At 41.7% G+C, this 17965-nt stretch overlaps 1 protein-coding gene across 2 annotated transcripts in view; it reads left to right on the top strand.

The window, feature by feature from the left end:
- The window catches only part of mettl15 (methyltransferase 15, mitochondrial 12S rRNA N4-cytidine), a 100267-nt gene extending 83394 nt beyond the window's left edge, over positions 1-16873 (top strand). For both annotated transcript variants that reach the window (XM_061815512.1, XM_061815513.1), the window contains exon 6: positions 15762-16873. In XM_061815512.1, coding sequence (XP_061671496.1) covers positions 15762-16192 — 431 coding nt within the window. In that variant the 3' untranslated portion in view covers positions 16193-16873. The remainder of the gene's footprint in view (positions 1-15761) is intronic.
- The last annotated feature ends 1092 nt before the right edge of the window (positions 16874-17965 follow it).

Raw genomic sequence — 17965 nt, 5'->3', positions numbered from 1 at the left:
CCGCCCCTCTCATTCAAGCAGATATATTCTGTTTTACTTCGGCGAACCTTCATTCCTCTCATTTCCAGTGCATGCCTCCATCTCTCTAATTGTTCCTCCACCTCATCCCTGCTTTCACTGCATATCACAATATCATCTGCGAACATCATAGTCCTAAGGGATTCCAGTCTAACCTCATGTGTCAGCCTAACAGTTTCCACAGCAAACAGGAAGGGGCTCAGAGCTGATCCTTGATGCACTTCCACCTCCACCTTGAATTCTTCTGTCACACCTACAGCACACCTCACCACAGTTCTGCCTTCATACATGTCCTGTACTATTCTGACATGTTTCTCCGTCACACCAGACTTAAGGCATGCAGTACCACAGTTTTTCTCTTGGTAATCTATCATAGGCTTTCTCTACATCCACAAAGACACAATGTAGCCCCTTCTGACATTCTCTGTACTTTTCCACTTGCATCCTCAAGGCAAATAATGCATCTGTGGTACTTTTTCTAGGTATGAAACCATACTGTTGCTTGCAGATACTTACTTCTGTCCTGAGTCTAGCCTCCACTACTCTTTCCCATAACTTCATTGTGTGGCTCGTCAACTCTATTCTTCGATAATTCCCAAGTTATGACCAGCTATTGCTTTCAAATTAACCTGACAACTTTTTAAACTGATTTCATTCATTAAAATCGTTATTTATGAAAATATACCAACTTGTACTAAATACACTGCCCTTACATAATTTTAAAACAAAAACGAAAACTTCATATATTCATCAGGAAAGTGAAGCCATTTCTATTTATCATAAAAAAAAAAAAGAACAACTTCACAAATGCTTACCAGTCAGTCTTTCCAAAACAAAGCATGTCCTTCTCCTTGGGTCTGGCTGCTGGCTCGGGAACCTTCATCGCCATCTATTGCATCTGCACTTGAACGTGTGTTCTGTCTGCCTGGCTCAAACTGATAACCTTTGACGCCTTTATAAAGCTCATATTATTCACCGTCTTCATGGGACCCTTCAGAATCATGGTCATCACTCAAATTTACAGAAAACTCATCATCGTTCTCACATTGGAGTCAAACAGCAGCCATCTCTTGTTGTGATGTCACGTCCCTTCTTGGGATTTTCCACTGTGTGCTCTGATTGTTCTGGCGAATTCAGCAATGTGGGATGAATTTTTGCTGATATTGAAAAACTACAAATGTTTCCTTCATAACTGATTTCAGATTAAAATTCAGCATAAAAAACTGTATAATTTCAGCAAAAGGTGCTATGAAGACTTTCCATACACTTTAAGGAATCTTGGAGTGGAATAGCTAAAAAGTTCCAGAAGTTTGTTGACTCCGTGCCACACAGATGTGAAGCAGTTATTTAAAAAAAAAAAAAAAAAAAAAACCTGTGGTCATACAACTAAGCTAGTTTTGTGATTCAAAGGATTGGTAAAGTTTGTGCAAAATAGCTTTGTGTTTGTAAAGTCAACAACAGACACACCCATTTCAACAAATTACCCAATTGCACAGCCTTAAGAGTGTGTATATCATGAATGCTGGGTCTTGTTGGTTTTCTGAGAATCTATGGCACCAACTGGTAACTTGTTGGACATGTAGCAATAAAAAAATATACTGAAAACGTGGATTAATCTGGCTAGTAACATTGGACACTACTGTACATTATACATTGAGGTTCAGAGTGACCTCATAAATTCTGATTTCATGATCACCTTGTCATGCCCACTGAAATTGCAATTCAAGTCGCTGATGATTTTTGCACCGTAGAGATAGTATGCATGTAATCCCATAAAAGATCAGTATCATCATGTATTGTGCACAGTATATATAACAACCATCATGTGCGAGGTGAGACAAGTTTAAGTATTATTTTGTCCATTTTTTATCTTTCTCGCACTCGCTGTCACATAAACTGAAGTTTCATTGCAAGTTGTTGATATTGGCTGTGATTCTTGCTTACATTTGTTTATCTACATTCCAAGATCAGTTATCGGAAATGCAAATGAGAAACAACAGCAGGATACATGTTATGCGTGGTGGAAGGGTGGTTTGTTGTGCGATGTATACTTATTATTGTGGTTGTTTTTGCACATTTGGTAAATGCCCCTTTTCTCCATGAATCTCTCTTGGACCTTTGAAAGATGATTTAGAGAGGGGAGAGTGAACACGGCTTGGTGAGGCGAGACTAGGGCTTGGTCTCTCTGTGCAGGCATTGTATTGATTGCAGTGTGACTCACACCTTCGGCTGTTTAGTGCAGGAGGGGAGAAATGCCACATCATTCACTTCTCTATTTATTGCACTTTCTCTTAAAGGTCTTATATAGACTTTTGTATTAGAATGTTGTAAATTTTTACCCCACAACCCAAAATAGATTTGTTCTATTATAAATTGAAACCCAAAAATTTGGCTTAACCACGACCATGCCCCATTGAAAAGCAAAATTAAAAGAAAAAAGACAAATTTAGAAATGGAGATGTACTTTTCACTGAGTGCTAAAATATGTATGGTCACTATCACTAAATGTTTGCAAAGAACATTTCTGGTTCATGATGAATTCCAACAAAAGAGACCATTTTCGTTAGTTTAGTACTTTCTCAGGAACAGACATATTTAAGCTCAAATCACAAACTGCCTCTCCTGATGATCATGTTGATGTGCCAGAACACTGACTTCTTTTATACTGTTGATCGAAGCAAGCATTTTCCTGACTCAGTATAGTGACTGATTGTGCGGCGTTGAAGTTGAGCTGGGAATTTGACAGGTTTTGATTGAGGCAAAATGTCATTATTCCATTCAACGATTCAAAAGACCAACCAACCAATGAATCATTTACAATCTTTTATTGCGCAGCCTTTATCATACAGTGAAATGAAACTCAAAGTGCTTTACGTTGAATCAATCTCTTCCCGCACTCATTCACACAGACATACACACATGGAGCTTAAAAAAAAAAGAATAATGTAATAATGTGTAACAATTGCTGTACACAGACAATCCAGGTGAGGAAACACCATCTCAGGAAGCTGTCTGCACCAAAAGCAGACAACAGACCACATCCACAACCAGTCTACATGTTTTTTGTGGTTTTGGAGAAGGTGTTCGACAGTGTCCTATGGGAAGTCTCATGGAGGTTAGGGTTTAGGGTTAGGGTTAGGGTTAGGGTGCTTCGGGAACATTGGCACCACATCATAGCTCCAGTGAAGAAGTTCAGAAGGAGACTTGCCATTCCTGGATCATGCAGGTCTGGTAAATGTTCTAATTATTCCTCCATACATCCATTTTCTGATTCGCTTATCCTCATGAGGGTCATAGTGTTTGAGGCATTCCCAGCTGTCATCATGAAGGAGGGAGGGTACACCCTGAAGTGGTTGCCAGCCAATCGCAGGCTTCATGGAGACAGACAACACTCGCACTCACAATCACACCTAGGGGCAATCTATAGTCTCCAATAGATACTTTTCACTGACGTCACGCCGACAACGTGGTTTTTGTTGACATCGCCATTTTGGATGTACAGGTTGTGCCTACTTATCAAGGTGAACTCTTCGTCGTCGGACCTGAACGCGACAGTTTTATCAGATATTGCACAACGGTTGGACAGTTACCATAAACAACGATACACAGAAAAGATATGGACATGTGGGCGAAGGAAACAGGGGCAATGAAGAAGTGATGGGTAAGTACGGCATTCAGCAAAGGAACTTTGAAGGGCAGATTGTGGTGGACTTTGCAAAAAGGATGGACTTGGCAGTGGTGAACACTTATTTCCAGAAGAGAGTGGAACGTAGAGTGACCTACAAGAGCAGAGGTAGAAACACGCACGTTGATTATATTTTTTGCAGACGGTGTAAAGTGAAGGAGGTTACCGACTGTAAGGTTGTGGTGGGGTGAGAGTGTAGCTCGACAGCATAGGATGGTGGTGCGTAGGATGACTCTGGTAGTGGGTAGGAAGACTGAGAAGACAAAGGTACAGCAGAGAATCAGGTGGTGGAAGTTGAGAAAGGAAGAATGTTGTGTGGCCTTCCAGAAAGTGGTGAGACAGGCTCTAGATGGACTGGAAGTGTTCTCAGAAGACTGGAATACTACTGCCAGGGTATTCCGAGAGGCAGGCAGGAGAGTACTTGGGGTGTCTTCTGGTAGGAAAGGGGAGAAGGAGACTTGGTGGTGGAACCCCAAAATACAAGAAGTCATCCAAGGTAAGAGATTAGCGAGAAAGAAGTGGGACACAGAGAGGACTGAGGAGAGACGTAAGGAATACATTGAGATGTGTCGTAGGGAAAAGGTAGAGGTGGCGAAGGCTAAACAAGAGCCATATGACGACATGTACTCCAGGTTTGATATGAAAGAACGAGAAAAGGAGCTCTTCCAGGTTGGCCAGACAGAGGGATAGAGATGGGAAGGATGTGCAGCAGGTAAGGGTGATTAAGGATAGCGGTGGAAATATGTTGACTGGTGCCGGTAGTGTACTAAGTAGATGGAAAGAATACTTTGAGAAGTTAATGAATGAACAAAATGGGAGAGAAGGTAGAGTAGAAGACAAGCGTGAATGACCGGGACGTGGCTTTGGAAGTAAGGGAGAAATTAGAAAGGCACTGAACAGAATGAAAAATAGAAACAGATGACGACATGTACACCATGTTGGACACGAAAGAAGGAGAAAAGGGTCACTACAGGTTGGCTAGAAAGAAGGCTAGAGATGGGAAAGATGTGCAGTAGGTAAGGGTGATTAAGGATAGATGTGGAAATGTGTTGACTGGTGCCAATAGTGTGCTAGGTAGATGGAAAGAATACTTTGAGAAGTTGATGCATGAAAAAATAAGAGAGAAGGAAGAGTAGAAGAGGTAAAGTGTGAAGGACCAGGAATTGGCAATGATAAGTAAAGGGATTATTATAAATAAATAAATATTATAATATAAATTATAATTATAAAGCCCCAAGAGGATGAAAATGGAAAGGCAGTTGGTCCTGATGACATACTGGTGGAGGTATGGAAACAATTTGGAGAGATGGCTGGGGAGTTTTTGACCAACTTATTCAACAGAATACTCGTGGGTGAGAAGATGCCTGAAGTATGGCGTAAAAGTTTGCTTGTTCTCATTTTTAAGAACAAAGGCGATTTGCATGGCTGTGGGAACTCTAGAGGAATAAAGATGATGAGCCACACAATGAAGTTATGGGAAAGAGTAGTGGAGGCTAGACTCAGGACAGAAGTAAGTATCTGCGAGGAACAGGATGGTTTCATGCCTAGAAAGAGTACCACAGATGCATTATTTGACTTTAGGATGCTCGTGGAAAAGTACAGAGAAGGCCAGAAGGAACTACATTGTGTCTTTGTGGATCTAGAGAAAGCCTATGACAGCGTACCAAGAGAGCAACTGTGACACTGCATGCGTTAGTCTGGTGTGCTGGAGAAATATGTTAGAATAATATGTATGTATGAGGGCACCAGAACAACGGTGAGGTCTGCCATAGGTGTGACAGAAGAATTATAATATAAATTATAATGATAAAGCCCCAAGAGGATGAAAAATGGAAAGGCAGTTGGTCCTGATGACATACCAGTGGCGGTATGGAAGCAATTTGGTGAGGTGACTGTGGAGGTTTTGACCAACTTATTTAATAGAATACTAGCGGGATAGAAGATGCCAGAAGAATGAAAGAAAAGTATGCTCGTCCCCATTTTTAAGAACAAAGGCGATCTTCAGAACTCTGGAAACTACAGAGGGATAAAGATCATGAGCCACACAATGAAGTTATGGGAAAGAGTAGTGGAGGCTAGACTCAGGACAGAAGTAAGAATCTGCAAGCAACAGTATGGTTTCATGCTGAGAAAGAGTAACACAGATTCACTATTTGCCTAGAGGATACTCGTGGAAATGTATAGAGAAGGTCAGAAGGAACTACATTGTATCTTTGTAGACCTAGAGAAAGCCTATGACAGAGCACCAAGAGAGCAACAATGCTACTGCATGCGCAAGTCTGGTGTGGTGGAGAAATATCTTGGTATAGTACTGGACATGTATGAAGGTAGGAGTACAGCGGTGAGATGTGTCGTAGATGTGTCAGAAGAATTTAAGGTAGAGGTAGGACTCCATCAGGGTTCCTCCCTGGGCCCCTTCCTGTTTCTGGTAGTAATGGATAGGCTGAGAGACGAGGCTAGACTGGATTCCCCTTGGACCATGATGTTTGCAGATGATATTGTGATCTGCAGTAAAAGCAGGGAACAGGCGGACAAACAGAAAGATGCAGGTACGCACTGGAAAGGAGAGGAATGAAGATTAGCCGTAGTAAAACAGAATATATGTGCGTGAAGGATTTCAATTTCTATTTGAAAATGTTTATAGGGATGACACCAGACCTTTAAAGTCAGATAAAAGCAATCAAATATACAAAGTCAACATATAAGAAGCACAATTCACATACTACTTAATCTATGTTAAAGTTTAAGTCTTATAAAAGCTACGAAATAAACACAGTATGCACATAAGGTACACAAATCACATACTACCTGTGTGAAAATATAATGGATATTACAAATCAAAGGATATGTGGATGGAAGGGATTAGGTAGAGTTGTTCGCGCGCGAGGCTAAACTCGGGGCAAGCAGCCTCTACGCAAACAATACGGCTCGTATTTGGGTACTGACATAAGACTTGTTAAATTTCCTATAATTTCTCACATCCTCTTATGAAGCTATACACGTTCGATGTTTCTTCAACAGCACGGTTTGATCGCAAACGCTACCCGTTGTTAGTCAGCTAAGCTAAGGTCGTCTTGGCCTATAAACAAGTTTAAATTGGTATAAGTAAGTAAGTACCAAGTAATCTTGGTCCACGTTGTAGATGAAACATAGCTTTTGCAGGTCATGTAAGTACTCACTATTGAATGTTTACCTCCTCAGCAAATATGTGTTTACATACATTAGCCACACATCTTCAACGCGAACAAATAGGGCTCCAATTTGGGTACTAACATTATACAGATGATGATTTTAGTCCACTGAAGTCGTCACCAGGGGCGTCCCACGTCGAGTACTCACAACATTCGGTCCAAATTCAGGAGGATTTAGTTATTGAACAGTCATGCAGGTTGGACCCTCATAGATTTGTTGTCACCAGTTTGGGAAGTGGAAGCCATATGAATTTGGATGGAATGGAATACCAGTACAGTCTATTACAGTTTTATATATATATATAACGGTTATATTATTATATACAGTATATTACTAAATTAGGGGGAAAAACATCACTTTAAAACTTCTTAACATATTAATATAACATAACTGTAAATAAAAAATAAAATAAATACAAAGCTAAAAAAGTGCAATGTTTTGAAAATGCTCAAAGTTTGGTTCTACATTATCGGCTTTAGTGGCAACAAACTAGCGATACATTATAACAAACATTCCTGTCGGCAATTAAATCTAGCGTAATTTACGTAATTTAGCCCTCACCGCCACCCACCACCAACAAAAATATGTACAGAACATGTAGCTACCAGAAATGAAATGCTTGTTGCACAGCCGAGAGTATACGGTGGGCGCCCAGTTGTCCCTCTTCATGGCAGATACCCATCTGTCGCACTTTTCTTTGTTTTCTGGAAAGCGATCAAAGTGTATACCGGACCCCTTTTTCTGTTTGTTCTTTCAACTGTAAGCCACACAATAAAAAAACATAATGAAAAGGCCGTAACACGCTGAGAAACAAGTCAGTATTCACAAAAAGGCCACTACAACACGTGGGCTGTATTGGAGTTTGTCCGTACAGTGGGCGTGGTAAACAAAAGTCAGGTTCCTCATAACTACACGTGAAAAGTATCTTTTAATGCATGTTTTTGGGATGTGTGAGGAAACTGGAGTTCCCAGAGAAAACCCATGCATGCACAGGGAGAACGTGCAAACTCCACACAGGTTAGGCCAGGATTTGAACCCAGTACTCAGACCTTTGAGGCCAATGCTCTACAGCTACGCTACCGTCCCCCCTGTTCTAGTTAGTTTTGATGAAACATACTCACAGATAACTTTGACCATGATTATGTGTATGAAATTCCTTTCTTCATGCATAATTTTAGTTTGAAACATATACATACTGGTATCTATAGTTCCCCTGTCATCCAAAGTCATCTTGTGCCTTGTTTGCATTTCTTCTTGCACTTACCCTGTCAATGAAAGCCCTATTCTACAACATTTACATTTCTTCTTCTTTCATGTGTATTTTATCACGGCTTACTGACATTTACGATGCATCAAAAATGGTTCTATCAACTGCCAGTCCAAAGTGAGTTTCCCAAAGTACTGAAAAGGCAGGTTATGAGTACTCAAAGCTCAGTGTAACAGCCAGAAAGCAAAAACATTTTAAATATGAACATGGCGTTCATGAACTAGAAACATTTGGCTCCATTGACTTATGTATTTTAGTGACACATTCACCAATCAACACCATGTCCACTATCCATCTGCTCTGCATTGAGGCTCTGGTTGCTCGAATGGACCTGCAACTCAGTCCTTCTGCTCTTATCTCACTTCCCTGCATAAAGTGGCCTGCACATATTTAATCATCTCATCTTTGTTGCCGTCAGTTGTTGACTCATTATGTATTCCATCCATCCATTTTCCGAGCTGGTTATCCTCATAAGAGTCGCGGAAGTGCTGGAGCCTATCCCAGTTAACTTTGGGCAGGAGACGGGGTACACACGGAACTTGTTGCCACATAGTTGCAGGGCACATAGAAACACACCATTCACAATCACACCTATGGACAATTTAGAGACTCCAATCATCCATCCATCCATCCATTTTCTTTGCAGCTTATCCTCACGAGGGTCTCTGGGAATGCTGAAGCCTATCCCAGCTGTCAACAGGCAGGAGACTGGGTACAACCTGAACTGGTTGCCAGACAATCGCAGGGCACATGGAGACAAACAGACATCAATATAGAGTGTCCAATTAATGTTGCATGTTTTTGAGATTTGGGAGGTAACCGGAGTGCCCTGAGAAAACCGACGCAGGCACGGGGAGAACATGCAAACTCCACACAGGTAGGTCCAGAATTTTCCCAGGGAGCTCAGAACTGTGAGGCCAACGCTTTACCAGCTGAGCCACTGTGCCGCCAGACTCCAATCAATGCATATTTTTGGTATGTGGGAGGAAACCAGAATGCACGGGGGAGAACACAGGTGGGGCTGGGATTTGAACCCCGGTCCTCAGAACTGTGAGGCCAACCCCCTAACCAGTAGCTCCACCGTGATGCCCATTCTGTATTCACAATATAAATGTAAAAGCAGTGGAAAAGTGCATTTTGTCCAATCCAAGGATGTATTTAGCAGGAGTTTTTCCATCTCCATGAGTGTTTTCTGTGTATAAAATGCAATACTCTTTCAACTGTCCTGTTGTGTCATTGGCTAGTTAAGAACCAAATTTTTCAATGTCGATTGTTGAGGTTATGTTTTGATTCAATTTAGTTATTAAAGTCCCACTGACACGAAAAGCATGATTTGTAGTATGTTTTTAATGTAAAAAAAAAAAAAAAAAAAAGGCAGCCGGAATGGACCCATCCCATTTTCACCCCACATGATTTTGACATATCTAGCTTTTTGCTATGAAAATCCTCTCAAGGGATTTAATTTGGAGAGGAAGCAGGAAGTGACATTATTAGCAGACGCCCATTCAGGCGGGTTCATGTGTTTACAGTGCCTTGTAAAAGTATTCAGCCCCCTTGAACTTTTCGACCTTTCGCCACATTTCAGGCTTCAAACATAAAAATATAGAATGAACATTTTTTGTCAAGAATCAACAAGTGGGACACAATCGTGAGGTTGAACGAAATTTAATGGATATTTTAAACTTTATCAAATAAACTGAAAAGAGGGGCTTGCAATATTATTCGGCCCACTTGCATTAATACTTTGCAGCGCCACCTTTTGTTGCAATTACAGCTGCAAGTCACTTGGGATATGTCTCTATCAGTTTTGCACATCAAGAGACTGACATTCTTGCCCATTCTTCCTTGCAAAACAGGCCGAGCTCAGTGAGGTCGGATGGAGAGTGTTTGTTGAACAGCAGTCTTCAGCTCTGCCCACAGATTGGATTCAGGTCTGGACTTTGACTTGGCCATTCTAACACCTGGATACATTTATTTGTGAACCATTCAACTATAGTTTTGGCTTTATGTTATCGATCATTGTCCTGTTGGAAGATAAATCTCTGTCCCAGTATCAGGTCTTTTGCAGACTCCAACAGGTTTTCTTCCAGAATGGTTCTGTATTTGGCTCCATTCATCTTCCAATCAATTTGAACCATAATCCCTGTCGCTGCTGAAGAAAAGCAGGCCCAAACCATGAGGCTTCCACCACCATGTTTGACAGTGGGGATGGTGTGTTCTGAGTGTTAATCTGTGTTGCTTTTCCGCCAAACATATCGTTTTGCATTGTGGCCAAAAAGTTGAATTTTGGTTTCATCTGACCAGAGCACCTTCTTCTACATGTTTGATGTGTCTCCCAGGTGCTTGTGGCAAACTTTAAACAAGACTTTTTATGGATATCTTTGAGGAATGGCTTTCTTCTTACCACTCTTCCATAAAGGCCAGATGTGTGGAGTGCACGACTGATTGTTGTCCCATGGACGGACTCTCCCACCTCAGCTGTAGATCTCTGCAGTTCATTTAGAGTGATCATGGGCCTCTTAGGTGCATCTCTGATCAGTCTTCTCCTTGTTTGAGGTAAAGGTTTAGAGGGATTGCAGGGTTTTGGTAGATTTGCAGTGGTCTGATTCTCCTTCCATTTCAAAATGATTGCTTACACTGTGCTCCTTGAGATGTTTATAGCTTGGGAAATCCTTTTGTAACTTCTTCAGTACAGTATCTTAGACCTGCCTGGTGTGTTCCTTGGTCCTCATGATGCTCTCTGCACTTTAAACAGAACCCTGAGACTATCACAGAGCAGGTGCATTTATACGGAGACTTGATTACACACAGGTGGATTCTATTTATCATCATCAGTCAACATTGGATCATTGAGGGATCCTCACTGAACTTCTGGAATGATTTTGCTGCACTGAAAGTAGAGGAGCCGAATAATATTGCACACCCCACTTTTCAGTTTTTTTTTATTTGTTAAAAAAATATAAAATATCCAATAAATTTAATTCCACTTCATGATTGTGTCCCTCTCATTGTTGATTCGTGACCCAAAAAATTAAATTTTATATCTTAGTGTTTGAAGCTTGAAATGAGGCGAACGATTGAAAAGTTACAGGTGGCTGAATACTTTCACAAGGCACTGGATTGCAGTTTTACCTGCGGGAAGGTAGCTCTTTGTTTCTTCCTGTTAGCCAAAATGCCACCTCATTGTATTGCTGGATATTGCTCGAACACTCAGGAGAATGGATTCACTCTTCACACTTTTCCAAAACAGCCGGTTCATCGTGAAAAATGGATTGCACAGGTACAAAGGGCAAGAGCTTTACGGATTCCAAGTGACAGGTAGGTGTGGATAGAGTTCTTTAAAAAAATAATAGTTTTTGGGGGGTAGACGTAGTCCTTCTTTCAGCGAGCGATGACAATGCTCGCGGCCGGGCCGCGGTGGCTCGTCCCGGCGCTGCCGGGGTGACTCGTCGCGGCGTCTTGTGTCAGTGGTGAAGTGATGCGCATATCGTCTAGATACGGCTTGAACCAATATGGTAAAATGCCCCCGGTCACTTCACTTGCTTCTGAGATTTTTTCTTCCTCAAAAAGAGCTTCAGTCTCTGAAGGAGCGTCATAAAATTGAGAAATTCGCTCTCATTCATCTGCCATTGCATTTGGCACAGCGTGTTTTCATTGGCGAGTGCTCCAGTGTGATGTCTGCAGATGACGTCACAGACAAACATGGCCGTGACTGCGATGCGCATATTATCGAGTCAGACAGACGCATCTTTGCACTATTATAAACCGCTCCCAGCTCACTTTTCACGACTGTCATTATAAAAGGGATTAATATTATTTTTAGTTTTGATGACAATACCTATTTTAAAATGTGATTTTTGTGTCAGTGGCACTTTGAGGTTGCAGTTTTGATATTGATTTACATGCTCTAATATCACACACACACACACACACACACACACAGTGAAGAAAATAAGTATTTGAACACGCTGCTTTATTGCAAGTTCTCCCACTTAGAAATCATGGAGGGGTCTGAAATTTTCATTGTACGTGCGTGTCGACTGTGAGAGAGGGAATCTAAAAAGAAAAATCCAGAAATCACAATGTATGATTTTTTTTAACTATTTATTTGTGTGATACAGCTGTAAATAAGTATTTTAACACCTGAGAAAACCAATGTTAATATTTGGTACAGTCGCCTTTGTTTACAATTATAGAGGTCAAATGTTTCCTGAAGCTGTTCATCAGGTTTGCACACACTACAGGAGGGATTTTGGCCCACTCCTCCACACAGATCTTCTTAAGATCAGACAGGTTTCTTGGCTGTTGGTGAGAAACAAGGAGTTTCAGCTTCCTCTAAAGATTTTATATTGGGTTTAGGTCTGAGAGTGGCTCGGCCACGCCAGAACCTTGATATGCTTCTCCTTGGTTTTCCTGGCTTTGTGCTTCAAGTTATTGTCCCGTTGAAAGACCCAGCCACTACCCATCTTCAATGCTCTGACTGAGGGAAAGAGGTTGTTCCCTAAAATCTCACAATACATGGCCGCGGTCAGCCTCTCCTTAATACAGTGCAGTTGTCCTGTCCCATGTGCAGAAAAACACCCCCAAAGCATGATGCTAGCATGCCCATGCTTCACAGTAGGGATGGTTTTCTTGGGATGGAACTCATCATTCGTCTTCCTCTAAACACGGGGAGTCAAATTATGACCAGAGAGTTCCATTTTGGTCTCATCTGACCACAAAACATTCTCCCATGACTCCTCTTTATCATCCAAATGGTCATTGGCAAACTTTAGACGGGCCTTGTCCTGTGCTGGTTTAAGCAGGGAAACCTTCCATACCTGGCATGATTTCAAACCATGACATCTTAGTGTATTACAGTTTGGCTTCCAGTTTCCGAACTGTGTGTGTTTCTTTCGGCTTGTCCCTTTCGGGGTCGCCACAGCGTATCATCTCAGATGGACGCATATATACGTTTGGCACAATTTTTACGCCGGATGCCCTTCCTGACGCAACCCTTCTCAGGGAGTGGAGGCCCCAGTGGGATATGAACCCACAACCCCTGGTTTACCAAACCAGTGCTCTAACCACTGAGCAACGGGGCCTCTTCCAGTTTCCGAACTGGTGACAACAAATCGAAGAGGCTCCGACCTACGCGACCATTCATTACCCAAATCTTGCTTAATTTGGAACGAATGTTGTGAGTACTCTATGTGGGACGCCCCTGCTGATGACTTCAGTCGACTAAAATCATGATCTATATAATCTTAGTACCCAAATTAGAGCCGTTTGCATTCGTGTTGAAGCTGCGCGGCCTAGCCTAGCCCAGCTCGGGAAAATCAAGAAACATGTTTACACGTGTTTACATGACCTGCAAAACCTACGTTTCATTTACAACGAGGACCGTGAGTACTTACTTACTTGTACTAATTTAAACATGCCTATAGGCCCAGACCACCTTAGCTTAGCTGGCTAACAATGAGTAGCATTTGTGATCAAACAGTACTGTTGAAGAAGCATCGAACATGTTTACCTTCATAACGTGTATGACCTAAACAACGGGTACAACAAGGGACGTGAGGACTTATAGGAAATTTAACAAGTCTTATGTTAGTACCTAAATACGAGGCGTATCGTTTGAGTAGAAGCTGCTCGGCCCGAGTTTATCCTCTCGCGCTAACAACTCTATCCTAATCCCTTCCATCCACATATCCTTGGAAAAATCAAAATCACAAATCGTCATATCCATTTTATTTTCACACAGGTAGTATGTGATTTGTGTACCTTGTGTGCAGACTGTGTTTATTTGATAGCTTTTATCTGACTTATACTTTAACATAGATTAAGTAGTATGTGAATTGTGCTTCTTATGTGTTGACTTTGTATATTTGATTGCTTTTATCTGACTTTAAAAGTATAGTGTCATTCCTATAAACATTCTCAAATAGTTATTGAAATGAAAAATACATAAATTATTCACTTCAATGTCTATATTAAAAAATAAATATGAGCGGAGAGCACGCCATCCATGCGCAAAGTTGCGGAAGTGTCATTCGACGACATTCAAGTGGTCGCAATATTGGCTTCATCCCCTGTCCGTGACGTCACCCCGGACATTCGCGATTGAAAACACACAGTGGACCTAACTATGGGAGACGAACACGCCCCTTTTGACACGAAAGCTCTTTGAAAATTAAGAACATCACACAACCAAGTGAAGTTACTGGGGCAATATTACCCTATTGTTCCAAGCCATATTTAAATGACATACTATCACGGCCAAACCACCTCCACGCCCTATCCACCTCCGTGTCGTGGTGATAAATGCCTACTTCCTTGGCGGACATGAGCCACCCCAGCTGAGAAGGCCGGCGGCAGGCTGGTGCTGGTGCATGGAGACCCAGGCGACACAACAGAGTGAAGCAAGCCAATATCCAAGTGAAGCGAGAGAGGATATAGATTGGCTTTTCTGTCAATTCACCTCCCGAATCTAAGATCCTGTCACGATGCGGGGCTCAAGGGTGGACCCAAATGCACGACTCCAGAGACAGCAGACAGTACAGAGGAAACCTTTATTCGGTCCGAGGTCTGAGATCAGGTAGACAGTCCAAACAATCCGAAGTACCAGTACGGATGGGCTTACGAGGGTGGTCAGTGGACAGGCGTGGGTCGGTGCACGGAGATCAGAAGTCAGGAAAGCAGGAGTGCGGGAACGAGGCATCAAGAGCAACGATCTAGCGGAGTATTTGTCGTCCCCCGGGTCCTATATGTACTGGGTCTAATCAGTGTTCATGAGGCGCAGGTGTGCACCTTCTGATTAGCTGGCCACGCCCAGCCCGGGCTGGAATCCAGGAGCATGACAGATCCCAACGCAACAAAATGGACGAGCTTCATCTTCTGAGAAAGACCAGTAAAGACTTCGGATGTTAGGCCTCGTTGTGCTTCACAGTGACATGGCTTTGTCAGGGTGTTCTTGATGGCGCCGTGATGCTTCTCGGCCACCATCTTCTCTGGGCAGACTGCGTCATGGAATTATCGGGGAAATTAAAAGGCGGTGGCATATGTTTCTATATCAATGAAAAATGGTCTACAGACGTCACAGAGCTCTCCACACACTGCAGCCTGCATTTAGAGTCAATGTTTTTGAACTGTAAGCCATTCTACTCGTTTCATTCTTGCCAGTGTTTACATTTCACTCAAGCGAACATGAATTCCACACTGCTATCGCTTGCTAAACAAATGAACAAAATTGAAAGAAAACACCATCATATATCAAAAATTTCCATATAAAGAGGAGCACGTTGAGGTGTCTTGTCTTATTCTGTTTCCAAACAGTGTGCTAACATGCTGCTTTCCAGAAAATTACAATAACCAAGACATATCCAACACAAGTAAGCAAGCTGAACATGAAGAAAAACTCTTCAAAAAAATTCTATTCACACAACAGAGAGTGTTTATAGAGTGTATAAAAAGTTTTTCTTTTTTTGACAGTTTGAGTCCAAGGTTTAGAGCAAGGCCCAGTTTACTTTGTGTAGTTTGTGTTTCATATGCAATTAAATTTTAACTTAAACTCATAAATAGTGAAACCCAAATTTTGTCTGTCTGTCTGTCTGTCTCTAGGATCTTTTCCTGCAGCTGCTATCTATGCTCGAAAGGACAGACTCCACCGACCCGCGCATGTGGCAACGAAAACCTTTCAGGCTCTCCGTATCTTTGTGAATGATGAGTTGAACGAACTTCACGCTGGTCTGCGCGCTGCCCGGACAGCATTGAAATCTGGAGGACGTCTTTGCATCATCACGTTTCACTCACTAGAAGACCGACTGGTTAAGCGCTTCCTTCAAGATGGTGATTTGTCAAATTTAGAGCAATATTACTTTGGCTTGGGGAGGCAAGCCGGAAAAAAGGAAAAGTCGGTTGACCCAAAAAAGGATGCCACAAGTATTTATTGGCATCATTTGCAAAAAAAAGTGATTACCCCAGAAAAGGTTGATATTAAAGAGAATCCTCGAGCACGCTCTGCAAAACTTAGGGTAGCGCTCAGGTGTTAATCTTTATTTAACCTTTCCTCTTTTTTCAACCAGTTAAATCTTCAAGTTTTACTGCCTAGAATACATCAGTTGTAATTTTATTTTGATATTGATTTATTTCTACAATGATCTGATCATCAAAGGAAAGACTGAATGTTCAGTGCCCTGAAAAAGTCTTGCCTCCTTTTCAATTTCTTATATTTGTGCATGGTTTTCCCACTTTCTTTAAGATCATCAATCAAATGTAAATATCAGACAAAATATAAACCAAGTGACCTTAAAATGTTGATTTTAAATAGTGATTCAATTGATTAAGAAAAATATATATTATTAGGACACAATGTTACAGGGCCTTGTGTGATAAGGAATTGTTCCTAATCCTAATAACAAATGAAATATAGTGATTTCTCTTACCAGCACTGTCTTGCACAGCTCGGTGGGTAGAGTTTGGCCACTCTTCCTTGCAGAATTGTTTGAATTCAGCAAAATTCCATTCCTGTTCAATACACATTAACGAGAGCCTTGATGTTCCTTTAACGATCGCAGAATGACAATACCTAAAAATATGCAATCAGGTCGAACACCTGGCCCGGACGAAATCCCCATTGAATTAATTTAACTTTTCTTGTCAATACAAACGGCTCAACTTTTCAGAACAGTCAAGGAGAAAAACAATAAAGGACAAATTAGTCACAATATGAACACAGCTTCAATTATTAAGTCAGGTGAAGACACTACTCCCCCTGCTAGTTATCGACCATTATCAGGTGCTTGTCCACTGTGAGAGATAATCTAAAAAAAAAATCCAGAAATCATAATGTAAGATTTTTTAAATGATTTATTTCTGTGATACAGCTGCAAATGAGAATTTGAACACCTGAGAAAAACAATGTTACTATTTGGTACAACATCCTTTGTTTACAATTACGTTTCCTATAGTTGTTCACCAGGTTTGCACACACTGCAGGAGGGATTTTGGCCCACTCCTCCAAACAGATCTTCTCTAGATCAGACAGGTTTCTGGGCTGTCACTGAGAAACACACAGTTTCAGTTCCCTCCAAAGATTTTATATTGGGTTTAGGTCTGAGAGTGGCTCGGCCACGGCAGAACCTTGATATGCTTCTTACAGAGCCACTCCTAGGTTTTCCTGGCTGCCTGGTTCAGGTCATTGTCATGTTGAAAGACCCAGCCACGACCCATCTTCAATGTTCTGACTGAGGGAAAGAGGTTGTTCCCCAAAATTTCACAATACATGGCCGCGGACATCCTCTCCTTAATACAGTGCAGTCGTCCTGTCCCATGCGCAGAAAAACACCCCCAAAGCGTGATGCTACCACCCCCATGCTTCACAGGAGGGATTGTGTTCTTGGGATGGAATTTGTCTTCCTCCAAACACAGTTAGTGGAATTATGTCTTAAAAAGTTCAATTTTGGTCTCATCTGACCACAAACCTTTGTCCCATGACTCCTCTGTATCATACAAATGGTCATTGGCAAACTTAAGACGGGCCTTGACATGTGCTGGTTTAAGCAGGAGAACCTTCCATGCCATGCATGATTTCAAACCATGACATCTTGGTGTATTACCAACAGTCACCTTGGAAAAGATAGTCCCAGCTCTTTTCAGGTCATTGACCAAGTCCTGTTATGTAGTCCTGAGCTGATTCCTCACTTTCTAAGGATCATTGAGACCCCATGAGGTGATATATTGCATGGGGCTCCACTCCGATTGAGATTGACTGTAATGTCAAGCTTCTTCCATTTTCTAATTATTGCGTCAACAGTGGACCTTTT

Source organism: Syngnathoides biaculeatus, chromosome 3 (genome assembly GCF_019802595.1).
Source record: "Syngnathoides biaculeatus isolate LvHL_M chromosome 3, ASM1980259v1, whole genome shotgun sequence".
NCBI classification, from domain to species: domain Eukaryota; kingdom Metazoa; phylum Chordata; class Actinopteri; order Syngnathiformes; family Syngnathidae; genus Syngnathoides; species Syngnathoides biaculeatus.
This window is presented reverse-complemented; position numbering and strand designations above follow the sequence as displayed.